The sequence below is a fragment of the Hyaena hyaena genome, unplaced genomic scaffold, assembly GCF_003009895.1.
Source record: "Hyaena hyaena isolate Hyena2069 unplaced genomic scaffold, ASM300989v1 scaffold_231, whole genome shotgun sequence".
Taxonomy (NCBI): domain Eukaryota; kingdom Metazoa; phylum Chordata; class Mammalia; order Carnivora; family Hyaenidae; genus Hyaena; species Hyaena hyaena.
This window is the reverse complement of record NW_024080862.1, coordinates 608,682-622,896: the sequence shown is the minus strand read 5'-3', so window position 1 is coordinate 622,896 and position 14,215 is coordinate 608,682. Positions and strand designations below refer to the sequence as shown.

Sequence of the window (14,215 nt, the reverse complement as noted above, 5' to 3'; positions counted from 1 at the left end):
CCGGACGTCCCCTCTACCCCCACCCATCCACGCCCCCCGCTCCCGGCGCACGAACGACCTGCCGGGGGAGGGTCGCACCAGCCCTCCCGGAAACGGCCGCCGCTCCGGGCGCTCCGCGGCGCGCGGGGCGGGGCGGGCGGCTGCGGCACTGGGGCGGCTGGGGCGGGCCCGCCGCGCTGTAATCGGATCCGGGGAGGGGGCGGGGAGGGGCCGGGCCGGGCGGGCCGGGGGGTGGGGGGGGCGCGGAGCCGGGCTCCGGGCCGGCCGGGCTCCGCGCCTGTCAAACCCCTCATTGTTCGCAGCTGATGTCACTCGCAGTTGTGAGCGGCCGCCTCTCCCGGGGACAATGTGGGACTGAGCGGCCCAGCCGCCGCGCCGCCGCCGCCGCCGCCGCCGCAGGACAGCCCCAGCGAGGTAGGGCGCGGGCCGGGCGGGGCACCGCGGGCCGCGAAGTTTAGGGGTTCCGCCGGGGGGTGGGCTGGGAGCCCGCGCCGGAGTCTACAGGCCGGGGTCCCGGTTTGGGAGACTGGGAGACCGTGAGGAACATGCTTCACTGTCCCACACGGGCCCAGGCCTGCACAGGTGGGGGGCGCTGCTCTTCCAGAGGAGCCCCCAGCACCAAGGGAGGGCCTTCCTGGACCTGAGACCCCAGATTTGAGACCCACATCCCACCTGCTGTTTGTGTTCTTTGGACCTGCTCTTCTCTCGACCTCCTGCCTTGGGTTCTGGTCCTGCTCCATCTCTGTCCCCATCTGCCATTCCCCTGCAGTTCCTGGCTCAGCACACACCCCTTCCCATTCTCTGCAGTCCTTGATTGGGGGGGCTGGCAGACAGATCTCCAACCAGGGATGTGTAGTGATGACAGTTGTGGGCTCAGAGTGGCCCTTCATGCCCTGTGGCTCTTCAGCCCCCCAGCTCTGACCTAGCTTCTAGCTGGAGTCCTGGGGGACAGGGGGTGTCTCTGGCTACTCACTTCAGCCTGGCTCTCGCGCTTGCCTGGTCAGGAGAGGGAGGTGCCCACCTCCTCACTCCCCTGTCCCAGGCCCGCCATCTTGAGACCTGTGGCACCCAGTGCTCCGCCCGGCTCCAGCACCCTGGGGAGTGGTCTTCCAGGGGATGCACCCACGGCCAGGTGCTTGCACTCCTTCCAGAATGTGGGCTCTTGGCCCCCACCAAGCCCACAGTGTTTACCTTCATGCTGGACCAAGAGGGCATGTGTCCCTAGGGGCCCTCCTTCTACAAAGAGCTTTAGACCCCAGGGACTCTCCAGGACCTTAAACCTTAGCTCCAGCCTTCAGTCTTTCCTGAGGTCACCCTCACTGCTTCAGGGCCAGCACCTGGGATCCTGTCCTTTTCCCATCTGAAGATCCCCTAGTCCCTCTGCGTCCTAGAACCCCCTCAACCTCCAAAGCACCCCCATCCCAGCCCCCACACCCCAGCCTTCATCAGCATGCAGGCTCAGGCTGCCCAAACACAAGGGGATTGTTCTTCTTGCATGCTCAGGGTGGGGGGCTGGGAGCAGGCAGCCCACACACCCTGGCAGGCCCAGGCCACAGGGAGGCTGGCTTTGCCCCGCCCTGTGTCCCCAGACAGGCTCTGTCCACCCTCCCTACTCCCATCCCTGCCACCCCCCACCCGCACCCTTCATCACCATTGCCCAGTGGCATTGACCTCTTGAGGAAAGAGCTCTGAGCTGCACAGGTGGACCCCTGGTTCTCCCAGCTCTGCCAGTTGCCTTTCACGTAGCCTTATAAACAAGTGCCTTCCTCTTTGGGCCTCAGGTTCTGACTTTGTGAAACCTATGCCACTCCCCAGCTCTGCTTCCAGCCTCCCTTACACATGGGGAGCCCATTCCAGGCCCCTAGAAGTCTCAAAGCACAGCGCAAATCCCCCACCCCAGTGACGTGCTGGAAGCCCCTAGATCCAAAGAAACATCAGGAGCGGGGGTTCTGGGGATTCCGTCTAGCCAGATCCTGGGTCTCCCATGTGGCTGGTCTGCCTGTGCCCTGATCTTCTCACCCCGTCCTTATATCCTTATCTGGGACCCTCAGCCCCATCTCTGGTCCCTAATGCCTCTAGGCCCTTCTCCCTGCCCACATTCTGGCTCCTGATCTCGTGGAGAAACTCTTACTCTCCTGGGTAGTAGAAAGGTAGGCTTGAAAATGCCAAGTTGGGGCTCCTTTAAGTTGAGGCATATCTTTAGGGGGTACAGAGGCCTGACTGATTATGTCTGACTTGGAAGGTTGGGGAAGGCTTCACAGAAGAGGTGGCATTTGAGAAGGATTTTGACAGAGAGTGAGGAGGATGGGCATTTCAAGCTGGGATCAGCCTGGACAAAGGCCCAGAGAGGCCTGGAGGTGCTAGGCATGTTTTGCAGCCTGGTGTGTAGGGGGGAAGGGATAGAGATGAGAGAAGAGAAGCTGGCAGGGACCAGATCACGAAAAGCCTGGAGTGCCTGTCTATGGTGATCAGGCTTTATTCCTTGGGTACTGGGGAGCCAATGATGGCTGTTGAGCAGTAGAATGACCCAGTCTCCAGCATGGAAAATAAAGCTAGAGACCTTTCTCAATTTGGATGAGGCAGTGAGAGGATGGGTATCCGGGGGTGGGGCTGTACCATGAAGTTGTGTCCTTTTTCCTGGAGCCCATTCTGGGCCTGCCTCAGTTTCCCTTGGCTGTGAGGACTCTTGAGGCATTGCCTAATGATGCCCTAAGGAGGCTGTCGCATTTCTGGCACCGGACAACTTGTCAGAGCTTCCCTTCGCTGCCTAGCACTGATTCCACAGGATAGCCTTGGGTCAGGAAACCAGAGGGTGAGCTCATGGACCCCTCCCCGCCCCCACACACACACCCAGGTTGCTCCCCTGCAGGCCTCTCTTGTGACTCTCCCAAGAAGTGCTATGAATGGTCATCCTGGGAGGCTGGGAGGCTGAGAGGCTGGGCACATGGGGCAGAAGATACTGGGACATTTCTTGTGGAGGCCTGGGGGGAATCAGGAAGGGGGAGCATACCCAGTGAATGGGACAGGCAAGGGAGTCAGGATCCCTCAGTGCTGATCTCCCCAAGCCTAGTGTCCACCTCCTGCCACGCCCTGCTTCGCCTGATGTCCTGAGCCATTCCCCAGCATCACTGGGTGTGGCCAGCATGGCTGCTTTTGGATTAGGAGTAGGAGGCTGCTAGGTTGGAGCCTGGTGGTGCTGAGGGGGATGTCAGGGGATGTGAGGTGGGGGGTGAACTTGGAGACTGCCCCCCACCTTCTTCCTAGCCCAGGTGGGTCTGTAAGCCCTGGTTGGTCCAGACACTGGCCAGCAGAGCCAAGGGAATCCCCCAAGGGGCGGGCCAGTCCACTTGAGTTGCCTGGCCCCAGGAGCCCTCCCCTCCCCCGGATTGTTCTTGCTCCAGAACAAAGCCAGGGTGGACACTTGATCCCTGCATGTGGGGGGGAGCTGGCTAAGCCCCCAGCCCTTTGATTGGGCAGCTGTCATGAGAGAGAGACAGCTGGGGGGGAGGGGCAGGAAGGGGCAGCCGCCATAGCTTACACAGCTGTCATCCCCGCCCCCCCGCCCCCTCCAGCCTGGGTGGCAGGAAGCCAGGGACAGAGGGAGTGGGCACTCGATCTGGGGAGGGGGCCTGGGGAGCAGGAGGGAACACCCGAGGTCAGAGGCCTGGTCTGAGCTTGGTATGTTCTGCCAAGGAGCCCTGCTGACCAGAGGGGGCTGGGCACCCCCAGAGGTGAGCTGGAGGTCAGTATGGCATGACGTGTGGCTGCCATGTGGGTGGCCCAGCAGGGACCCAGGGCCCACCAACAAATAACTCCCTAGAACCCTGGTGAGGGCAGAAGAGGACCCAGCATGGCTAATAGGACTGCTTATTCTTAGGGCCCCTAGGAGACTAATTTGGGAAACCTGTGTCAGGAACTCTTGTTCTCTCCTAAAAACAGGAAAGATCTTGAGGGTCCCTCAGAACAGGAAGGACACAGAGATACCAACACCAGCAACCCCCAGCCCCATATATACATAGATAGCACAGGTAGGTAAACTGAGGTACATGTCAGGTGAAGGCCTAGCCAAGGTCACCCATGGAATTGAGGCAGTAGTCTCTGCTACAGACCCAGGTACCTTTTTCAAGGCAGGAACTCTAGTTTTGGCCAAATTCTTCGTCCCTTTGCCCTTTTTTCCACGAGCCTCATGACCCCAAGAGGTAATGTGGCAATGGTATGGGGACAGTGTGAAGTCTCTCACTGGTTGCCCCTCCAAAGGAGTCCCTGAGCCTCTGAAAATTCTGGAGTTTAAGACCGTAGCTTTGGACAAGTTGTCAGTCCTTTCCAAACATGACCCACATGTACTAGCCAGTCAGGGGTCTCACAGACCACTAAAGTCTGCTCCCCACCTTTGAAGAGCCCTGCTTCAGGAAGAGAACTGACAAACCCAGATGGGATAACCAGAAAGGAGAGGCAGACAGGGCCTGTGACAGAGCCCCACACTAGCAGGCAGGACTGTGCTTTCCACACCTCTCTGTGACCTTGGGCAGGTTATAGACCCTCTGTTGGCATCATGTCCCCTTCTGTTTGGTGAGTTCATCCGTTGAGCTCACCATTATGTTCTGAACACTTCTCCTGCCTGGCTCTGACCTGAGCCCTGGACACAAGGAGAAGGTGGCAGCCTTGGCCCCTGCTCTAAGGGGTTCCTGAGCTTGGCTGTCCGGGGAGACAGAAACTAAGCACGTCATCACAAGTGCTTTGCTAGAGGAAGTGCACGCAGCTGGGGGAATGTTAGCAAGGACAGCCAGCACGAGGCTAGCCAGGATGTTCACAGAGCATAGTCCCTGTATCCACTGTCGACCTCTGACATCTGGAGAGCCTATGCGCAGAACTCGAGGGAGGAGCAGGTGCTAGGGAGACAAGTTACTGAGTGGTTGGGGGGGGGGGGGCGCGTAGTCTGTGAGGCCCCTGCCGGGCTAGTGCATGTGGGTCATGTTTGGAATGGTACAGATGAAGGAGCAGGCCTCATCATGGAGTGGCTTGCTTGGACTTCCTGAGAAAGCCAGGCTGGGAGCACCCCCTTCCTACCCCATGCCCAAGCTCTGGCTAGCAAGGGGGTTCCAACGAGGGGACTGGACATTGCTCCACGCCCTTGACCTTCATGTCAGGATAAGGCAGCGGGCTGAGGAAGAAGGTGCCCAGAGGTCTCTAAAGTGGTCTAGGCAGGCACACTCATCCTTGGCTCCCACACCTTCCTGGGCAGAAGGAATTTGCAGGGTTAGGACTTGGTCTTGGCTCAGCTTTGGCACCAGTTGGTCCCACTCCATTTTCTGCCTTGGGTTCTGATCCCCCAGTTAGCTCCCCATCAAGGCTGAACCTTGGTAGGAGACAGCCGCTAGAGGAGAGGGATTTCCAAGCAGGATTAAGGTTCAGGATTAAGTCGGGGCATGAAAAGGGGTCGGGTAGGGAGGGCTGGGAGGGCTGGCGGCTGGGCTAATCCCAGAAGCTAATCTCTGGCTCCTCCTTCCTCCGTCAGTTAACGGCCTTGACATTTCCCAGCCCTCAAATCCCTTTCTTACCCATCACCCAGTCTCAGAGGGAAGCACTCTCTCCATTTTATAGGTGAGGAAATTGAGACTGGGAGCCCAGTGACTTCTTTCTGGTGCCGTACAAAGTATTCCAGTCTGGGAATGTGGCCACTTCTTACCTCTGCAGCACAGGAGAGGGCTTGGAAAACCACAGTGCAGACTGCTGGTCTCCTGACACCCCCCAACTTGCCCATGTACTGAATGAACCCTGCTCAGAGCTGTCTGCAGGGAGCCTCTGCTTTAGTGACCACTGGAGATGGTATTCCCAGCCCTTTGCCAGGCAGGGGGAAGGCTGGGGCAAGGGGACCCTCTTAGAACCTTCCTATCTTCACTTCCACCCTCCTTTCGAGGCCTCCCCGTGGCTCCCCACGGCTGCTCCAGCCTCCACTCCAGTAGCTCCATGCTATAGTCCTGGGGCAGGAGCTGGGGGTGGGGAGCTCTGGTCCCTGGATGCAAGCAAGTGCTTCTTATTTGAAATAACTTCAACCTTAACCAAACTTTCGAGGACCAATCCACAGGGATCCCCTTTTCCAAAAGGTCAGACAAGAGGCTCTCCCTCTCTGGACTCCCACAGACCTCCTGGTTAGTTTTTCTAATGTATGCGGGAAAGGGAAGGATACTCATAGAGACTGGGTGCCTACCACATATATACTCAACTCATTTTAATTCTCATAACTCTTTGAGGGTAGGACTTGGTAGTCTCCCCTTACAGATGAGGAAGCGGAGGCTTGGATGGGTTAAATGAACTCTCCAGGGTTACCTAGCAAGTAGTTGCATACAAGGACACTGGTCAGTATGACATTCAAAACTGGGGATCTACACTGTCTCTCTTTGGTAGGAATTTGGTTAGTCTGGCTCTGAGGTCCTCCTGTAAGGGCAGGGAACCCCAGGAGACCTGGGCTCCTCTCTAACCCCTCTTCTGCTGCACCCGCCAGAGCCGGCCCGGCACCGTGGACGCACCCCTAGGCCGCTGTGGCCCCAGCCCCGCCTGACAGGATGAGCGGCTCAGATGCGGGGCTGGAGGAGGAGCCAGAGCTCAGCATCACCCTCACACTTCGGATGCTGATGCATGGGAAGGTGAGTGGGTAGGGGGTGGGGTGAGGCCTGGCCGGCCAGCTCTTTGATCTCCTGCCTCCTGTCTCTGGTAGAGCCCCTGTCCCAGTGGAGGGGCAGGGCCTGGGGCATTGGTGTCCCCTGACTCTACTCTTGTCTCGTTTGCAGGAGGTTGGCAGCATAATTGGGAAGGTAGGTGCCCAGTTCTGTTCTGTGTAGACTTCAACCTGAAGCCTTAGGCCAGGTGAGGGGGCAGTGACCACTCAGGCTAAGAGCCGTTCTGTATTTTGTTTCCCACAGAAAGGAGAGACTGTAAAGCGAATCCGGGAGCAGGTGAGGATGGAGTTTGGGAGAGCTGCCCAGGGTACCTGGTTTGGAGGGGAGGGGATATCCCTACCCACATTTTCCCTCCGACCCCACTATTTGGGACCAGTGACTGCTCTTGGAAAGTAGCTGTTTCCAGCCTTGGCTGGGGCCTGGTGAGTGGGCAGGCAGACAGGTTCCTGGCAAGGGAGTGGAGAAGGAGACCTGCTGCCCAGCCTTTCTGTACCCACAGAGCAGTGCCCGGATCACCATCTCTGAGGGCTCCTGCCCTGAGCGCATCACCACCATCACTGGCTCCACAGCAGCCGTCTTCCATGCAGTCTCCATGATTGCCTTCAAGCTGGATGAGGTCCGTGGGAGGCTGGGGTGGGAGGCCAAGGGAGCTTCCCTGGGGCAGGGGAACAGGGTTCCAACTCCAGGCAGTGGCTGTAGGTGGCAGGAGAGGCCAAGCCTGGGGCAGGGTTCTTTCATTAGGGTAGGATTTGGGGAGGGCTTCCCTCCTTCAAACCCCAGCAGGAAGGTGCTCTGAGGGTGGGGCAAGCACAGCCAAACCGCAGTCTTCCTGCCCAGGACCTTTGCGCTGCTCCTGCAAATGGTGGAAATGTCTCCAGGCCTCCGGTGACCCTGCGCCTTGTCATCCCTGCAAGCCAGTGTGGCTCACTGATTGGGAAGGCTGGCACCAAGATCAAGGAGATTCGAGAGGTGAGGAGAAGGGAGATACCACCCTCAGGGAGTCCTACACTCCACTTCAGAGAGTGGATCTGAGCTTATGGCTGCCTGTCCCCTGGGGAGCTCCAAGCCTGGGCAGCCCTGGTCTGGGTTACGAGGGCAGCCAGAAGTGGCCCCTGTTCTGTTTGCAGACCACAGGTGCCCAGGTGCAGGTGGCGGGAGACCTGCTCCCCAACTCTACAGAGCGTGCTGTCACTGTGTCTGGGGTACCTGATGCCATCATCCTGTGTGTGCGCCAGATCTGCGCTGTTATCCTGGAGGTGCTGCCCTGGTGCAGGGAGGGGGCGGGGATGGGCCCTGGCCTCTCTTGTCAGGCCCCTAAGTCCTGTGCATTATGGCACTGGGTGGAGGCAGGGCAGGGCTGCAGGGATGGCCTGGGAACTCCAGGGTGTTGGGATGCATTTACCCTGGGGGGGTCATGAGAAGAGTCTTGAAAACATGGGCACTTGGGAGATCCAGGGGGGCCTGGAGGGTCCTGACAGAGCCTCCCGCATTTGTGCCTTCTAGTCCCCACCCAAAGGAGCTACTATCCCATATCATCCAAGCCTCTCCTTAGGTACCGTCCTTCTCTCTGCCAACCAGGTGAGGTGGAGCAGTAGGAAGGGGGAGAAGCATCACCAGAGAAGGGGGCTTGAGATGGGGGAGGGATGGAAGAAGGACTTGGAGGTTGGGTGGGGAGAGGAGTGACTGGCCAAACTGGTCTGACTTGTCACAGTAACCCCCTTTCACCCACTTTGTCCCCCACAGGGCTTTTCTGTCCAGGGTCAGTATGGGGCTGTGACACCAGCTGAGGTGAGTAACCATAGCCCTGAGGGACCCCTTCCCAAACTAGGCCTCTTCTGACTTATGACCCTCTTCTTTGGCACAGGTTACCAAGCTCCAGCAGCTCTCGGGCCACGCAGTCCCCTTTGCCTCACCCAGCATGGTGCCAGGTGAGCAGCCCTGCAGGAGGAGGCAAGGGCACACTCCAGGGCACAGGCAACCCCCTTGGAATGTACGGAGGCAGGAAAGGCCCAGAATCACATCTGATCCCTCTTCTCCTCCCTCCCAGGACTGGATCCTGGCACGCAGACCAGCTCACAGGAGTTCTTGGTTCCCAACGACGTGAGCAGGGGCTCCGGTAGTTTGAGGGTGGGTAGCGGGGGCTTGGGAGTCTGGGCCTGGCCTTGGGTTGAATTGTACTCTCCCCCCAGCTGATTGGCTGCGTGATCGGGCGCCAGGGCAGCAAGATCAGTGAGATCCGGCAGATGTCAGGGGCACATATCAAGATCGGGAACCAAGCAGAGGGTGCTGGCGAGAGGCATGTGACCATCACTGGTTCCCCTGTCTCCATCGCCCTGGCCCAGTACCTCATCACTGCCTGGTGAGTGTGGGGTGGGGCTGTCCCAGGTCACAGGGTTTATGTGCCTGTGCAAAGCATACTTGGGGTGGGAAAGCTTATCTCCCTTCTCAGTCTCTATCTCGGTGCATCCTCTGCCTCCCCACCCCTGCCTTACCCAATCCGTGTCTCCCCATCTCCCCTCCACATCCATTCCTTGTGTCTTTTCCCATCCTGTCTTTTTCCACTGGGTTTTGGCCTCCCTGCATCTCCTCTCACCCTGAACCATACCTGCTTATCCTTTCTTCCTGTTTACCCCCACTCTCCTGCCATTCCTATTCTCTCCTGTCATTGTTCTCGATTCCTCTCTGTCTTTCATCTAATCTCCCCCTATATTTGCCCTCATTGCCCCTCTCTCACTCCCTCCTTCCCCTGCATCTCCCCCCATATCCCTCTCTCCAGTCTAGAAACGGCCAAGTCTACCTCTGGGGGGACACCCGGCTCGGCCCCCACAGACCTGCCTGCCCCCTTCTCGCCGCCCCTGACGGCCCTGCCCACAGCTCCCCCAGGCCTGCTGGGTACACCCTATGCCATCTCCCTCTCCAACTTCATCGGCCTCAAGCCTGTGCCCTTCTTGGCTCTACCACCTGCCTCCCCAGGGCCGCCGCCGGGCTTGGCGGCCTACACTGCCAAGATGGCAGCAGCCAATGGGAGCAAGAAAGCTGAGCGGCAGAAATTCTCCCCCTACTGAGGCCGGCTGAGGCACAGGGGCAGGCAGGACCACCGGTAGGGGCTGCCTCTGCACCCTACCTGCCCAAGGAGACTCCACCCTGGGGTCCCAAATGCCACTAATGCCCAGACGCATGGATGCACCCCCCCCACCTGGCCCTGATTTGTGGGAGTAACTCCTCTTAGAGCGGGAGCAGTTTCTGGCCCAGGGTCTGGGAGCCGCAGCAGCCCCAGGGTAGGGGGGGTTCCACCCCTTCTAGCTCTATGCTCGGATGCAGGGAGCATCCTTAGTGCCCTCACTTCAGAGGGTCACTCATGCACTCCCCATCCCTTAGGGCTTCCCAGTCTCCTGCCCCCCTGTGGGGATCAGGGAGGAGGGCTGGGGGGTGGCTGGGGGCCATGCTTCTCTCCCCACCTCCCTGCAGATTCCTGCTGCTTCCACTGATACCCTTTTGACTGGAATGGACTGGCTGGGCTTGGCAGAGGGCAACCCAAAGAGGGGACCCTGCTGGGCAGCTGGGGGAGTGGCGTGGAGGCAGGGGCCGAGTTCTCAGCAGCAGACACTCTGTACAGTTTTTTCAATCCCTGTTTTTGAATAAATATTCTCAGAGACCAGGAAGCTGTGAAACATTGTGGGTGTTGGCAAAACCTCCAGAAAATGGGTGTGGACAAGGTCCCGGAGGACCCCATCTGTGAATCCACCAGTCCCCATTGGGCTTTGGCCCCTTCCACATGCCAGTTCTGGGGCTTCAGGGCCCTTTGGGGTCATGTTGTCCAGCCTCCTGCCTCTGGCACCACACTGATCCAGTTGCTTTCTGGGCACTTTAGAAGCTGGTAGAGGAGTTCCAGTAGCTTTGTCCAGCCTCTCCTTGGTGCAGATGTCAGGGAAGTCCTTCTGAGTATCTCTCCACTGGTTCCTCCTGCTGTGGCTGTTACCTAGACCTTGCCCTGCTTGGTCCATCCCTTTGACTGTAAGCCCTTAGAGCCCACTTCTCTGTGATCCTGCCCACTTCCTCTCCTTTGCCCTGGGGACTATCCATGAGTGTCCAAACCACCTAAGCTGGAGGAGCTCTTAGAGATGGTCCAGGATACAAATGGGAAAACAGGCCTAGGGAAGGGTAGGTCTGTATACAAAGCTATGCAGAGTCAGGCTCAGAACCCAGGATTCCTAGCTCCCAGAAGCCTCTTGGCCTCACCGGGCTGCAGGCCCCCTTTCTCCTGTTCCAGAGCCAAAATCCAGGCAGGGTCCCTGCCAGGAACTGTGCAGGAGGTTGGACTGGCTCCTTCTGATACCACCGTCTTTCTCCAGTCCCAGCTCAGTACGGAAGACAGATCTCCTCTCAGGTGGCGCCTGGCATGCCCAGGGTCTCCCCTTCTGGCAAATCTGGGGCTTGTTCTGGTGCCTCAGAAGGGCCTAGGGCAGGGCCCAATGAAGGTCCCTGGAGGTGCTGAAGAAATGCCGGCAGGTGCCAGGCCCGGGGAGTACAGGCACGCGGGGGCCGGGGCAGAGCCCTGCGGGCGAGGCGGCCCAGTGCCCGGCGTAAGGGGCGCTGCAGAAGCCCATACAGGAAGGGGTGAACGGCGAAGGCCGAGTAGGCCACCCAGGTGACGGGCGCCTCGGCCACTGCCGCTTGCGCAGCGGGCGCCAGGCACGCACAGCCATAAGGCAGCCAGCAGGCTGCGAACTGGCCCACGGCCAGGGCTGGGGCCAGGGCTGCTTTGCCCCCAGGCAGGCGAGGCCGCAGTGGTGGCAAGATGGAGAGGCGGCTATCCAGAGAGTCGGAGCGCAGCCGGGAGCCGCGCGCGGGCCGCGGGGGCCGCAGGGCCGCGCGGCGCGCCACGAGGAAGATGCCGCCGTAGGCGCCGAGCAGCAGGAGGGCGGGTAGCGCGAAGGCCAGCAGCGCCCAGAGCGGCCGGAAGGGCCCGAGGCCGCCGGCCAGGACGGAGCAGCGCGCCGGGGCCGGGGGCGGCGCGGGCGGCGGCCCGAGCAGGGAGAGCGCGCCCAGCAGCCCCGCGGCGGCCCACACGGCTGTGAGCACCAGGCCCGGCGGAGGCCGCGCGCCGGGCCGCAGCGGGTGCACTATGAGGCGGTAGCGCGCCAGGCCGAGCGCGGCCACCCCGAGCGTGCAGGCGGGGAGCAGCGCCGCCGAGAGGAAGCGCGCGGCGCGGCACGGCGCGGGGCCCAGGCGCACGCGGCCCAGCCCGGACGGCGGCGCGGCCAGCAGGCCCAGCGGCATGATGGAGGCGGCCGCCATCAGGTCCACAATGCACAGGTGCACCAGGTAGAGCGCGTCACGAAGTCCTGGGGTGCGCAGGACCACGACCAGCAGCGCGCCGTTGCCCAGCAGTGCTGCCGCCTCCACGATAGCCGCCAGGATCAACCCCGCCGAGACCGCGACTTCTGAGGTGTTCAGCAATGTGACGTTGGCCATTCGAGCGCTCAGACTTCACCCTGTGCTGGGCTGCAGAGAGCGAAATGGAGTGTCTTCCCTCCCCCCTTCCCATCACCTGTCCCTCGCTCCTCCGGCGCCTCACCTCACAGGCTGCCCCGGTGCTGGCTCCATTGCCCAGGCTGCCATCCTCTCAGGGGCTTGGCCGGCCCCATGGAGGGATGCAAGGCTGGGACTTGCTCTCTCTCTCTCTCTCTCTCTCTCTCTCTCCTCTTCCCCGGGCAACTCAGTCTCTGCTGGAGATGGTACTGGCTGACACTCTGATGTTGCCCTTTAGAGACAGAGCTGGCAAGGGAGGAGCAGGGCCTGGCACCAGCCCCCTGGGTCCTAGCAGCTGCCAGCTGCTGGCTGGAGACTGTGCTGTGAAAGAGCTGGGGGTGCCTCTAGAGGGGGTGCCAGAATAGGCACAGGCTGGAGTCTAGACTGAGGACATCAGAGTGGGGGTTTCAGAGTTTGCCAGACCCTGCTCTGCCTTTCCCCAGGGTAGGAAGTGGCCCTCCACATGCTCTGCCTTCTCATCTCCATCAGTGGGGTAATCAGATTATTCAGCCTTTGTCCTGAGGGGAAACTGAGGTACCAGTAAGACAAGGCTGCAACGGGGAGAGCTCCAGAAGGGCTAGTTCCCTCAGAAAGGAGGCTAGGAAAGGGGGGGGGGGGGGGGGAATCATAGGATGTGGCACATAGGAGGCTCTCACCTGGGGTTAACTTGGCACAGACTAAGTGTTTCATGATACTGTGTGGAATTAATAAGAGGAGGCCTTGGGGGAAACTGCTGGGTTCTTTTTGTTTTGTTTTGTTTTAATTGAAGTATAGTTGACCTACAATAGTATGTTAATTTCAGGTGTACAACATAGTGATTGGACAATTCTATACATTACAAAACGCTCACCATGCTAAGTGTAGTTACCGTTTCAACTGCCGGTTTTTTGTCTGGTTTTGTTTTTGCTGTTAGCAAACAAGTCCCCTCCTGCTAAGAGCACCCTGAGTTTCCTTTAGGAAACCATTGCTCCCCAATTCTCAGGGCTTAGGGTTTGGGAGAGCAAGATTCCCACTCGTTTTCCTAAGGTATGAAACCCAGTCCCGGCCAGTCAGGGTACGGCATCCCCCACGCCCAAGGTGGTTGGCTCAGGGTACTAATGGGACATGTGCCCCCAAAGTCACCCAGTTCCCTGTCAAAATCTCTATCTATACCCTTGTGGCTTGACTTATATCTGAAGCTCCTTTCTCTCCCCTGCCTCTCCAACATTTCCCCCAGTACTTTTGACTACTGGGCACCTTAAATTTCCTATGTCGAAAACAAAGCCATGACTCTTGACCTCTCTCCCCAACGTGCTCCTCACAGAGTCTTCCCCATATCAGAAAGTTTTATTAATGCCTCCCTTCCCCCAGGCCCCACGTCCATCAATGTGTGTGAATCCATCAATATGTGTGAATCCAGCCATTTCTCCCCACCACCACACCTCACCTGAACCACTTCAGCATTCTCCCACCTGATCTCCTGGCCTCTGCCTCTGCACCTCATGCTAGTTCTTTATCTGTTTGTCCTCAGATCCATTCTCCAGTCTACCCCAGTGCTCCGCCTTCCAGGGAAATGTACTTCGGAGGGTTCTTTGCCAGCTGGTTTTGGGGTGTACTCAGCTAATGGAAGTTAGCAGCAGAAGACTGGAGGGTGGAAGGAGGGAAGAAGCCAAGGTATTTTCCCTCTCATGCTCTCAGCCTGGGGCTCTGAATCTACTGTCCTCTGTGGAGGACACCGCTCTCTCCTTCATGCCTCCATGGTGCCTCCATGGTTCCATGCCTGCAGGGAGACCCTGGCCTCCCTCCTTTCCTTCCATTACCCCTCCAGCCTAAGGGTGGTAGCAACTTCCTGCTGTTGCCAATCTTTGGATCACCTCACCACCCCCTCTGGTAGTTCAGTTTCTTTCCTGTATCAAATCCCCTTGTCAGGAATCCCCAGGGTGATTTCAGCTTTGCTGACTGGATCTTGATGAACACACCCTCCAGTCCACTCTCTACACAGCAGCTGAAGTGGATCCCTCTAAAAA

The 14,215-nt window shown here is 59.2% G+C and overlaps 2 protein-coding genes across 7 annotated transcripts; one reads left to right on the top strand and one right to left on the bottom strand.

Moving 5' to 3' along the window:
• The first annotated feature begins 239 nt into the window (after positions 1 to 239).
• PCBP4 (poly(rC) binding protein 4) lies at positions 240 to 10,339 on the top strand. 6 transcript variants are annotated; one of them, XR_005530426.1, is made up of 14 exons: positions 240 to 414; positions 6,503 to 6,644; positions 6,789 to 6,812; positions 6,921 to 6,953; positions 7,177 to 7,293; positions 7,515 to 7,646; positions 7,805 to 7,933; positions 8,181 to 8,255; positions 8,421 to 8,465; positions 8,542 to 8,605; positions 8,725 to 8,777; positions 8,867 to 9,036; positions 9,651 to 9,777; positions 10,146 to 10,339. XR_005530426.1 is itself a non-coding variant. In XM_039243689.1 (14 exons), exons 2-13 carry the CDS (start codon positions 6,564 to 6,566, stop codon positions 9,740 to 9,742), a joined length of 1,212 nt encoding a protein of 403 aa, XP_039099620.1. In that variant the 5' UTR covers positions 240 to 414; positions 6,503 to 6,563; the 3' UTR covers positions 9,743 to 9,777; positions 10,146 to 10,339. The 6 variants fall into 6 exon arrangements, 5 of the variants coding, with proteins under 5 accessions (XP_039099620.1, XP_039099621.1, XP_039099616.1 ...); XM_039243689.1 differs by having other exon boundaries at positions 9,454 to 9,777; XM_039243690.1 differs by having other exon boundaries at positions 9,651 to 10,339.
• On the bottom strand, positions 10,289 to 12,396 carry GPR62 (G protein-coupled receptor 62). The gene is made up of 2 exons (XM_039243691.1): positions 12,256 to 12,396; positions 10,289 to 12,182 (listed from the first exon to the last, which is right to left on the bottom strand). Exon 2 carries the CDS (start codon positions 12,150 to 12,152, stop codon positions 11,061 to 11,063), a length of 1,092 nt encoding a protein of 363 aa, XP_039099622.1. The 5' UTR covers positions 12,153 to 12,182; positions 12,256 to 12,396; the 3' UTR covers positions 10,289 to 11,060.
• Positions 12,397 to 14,215: the final 1,819 nt, after the last annotated feature.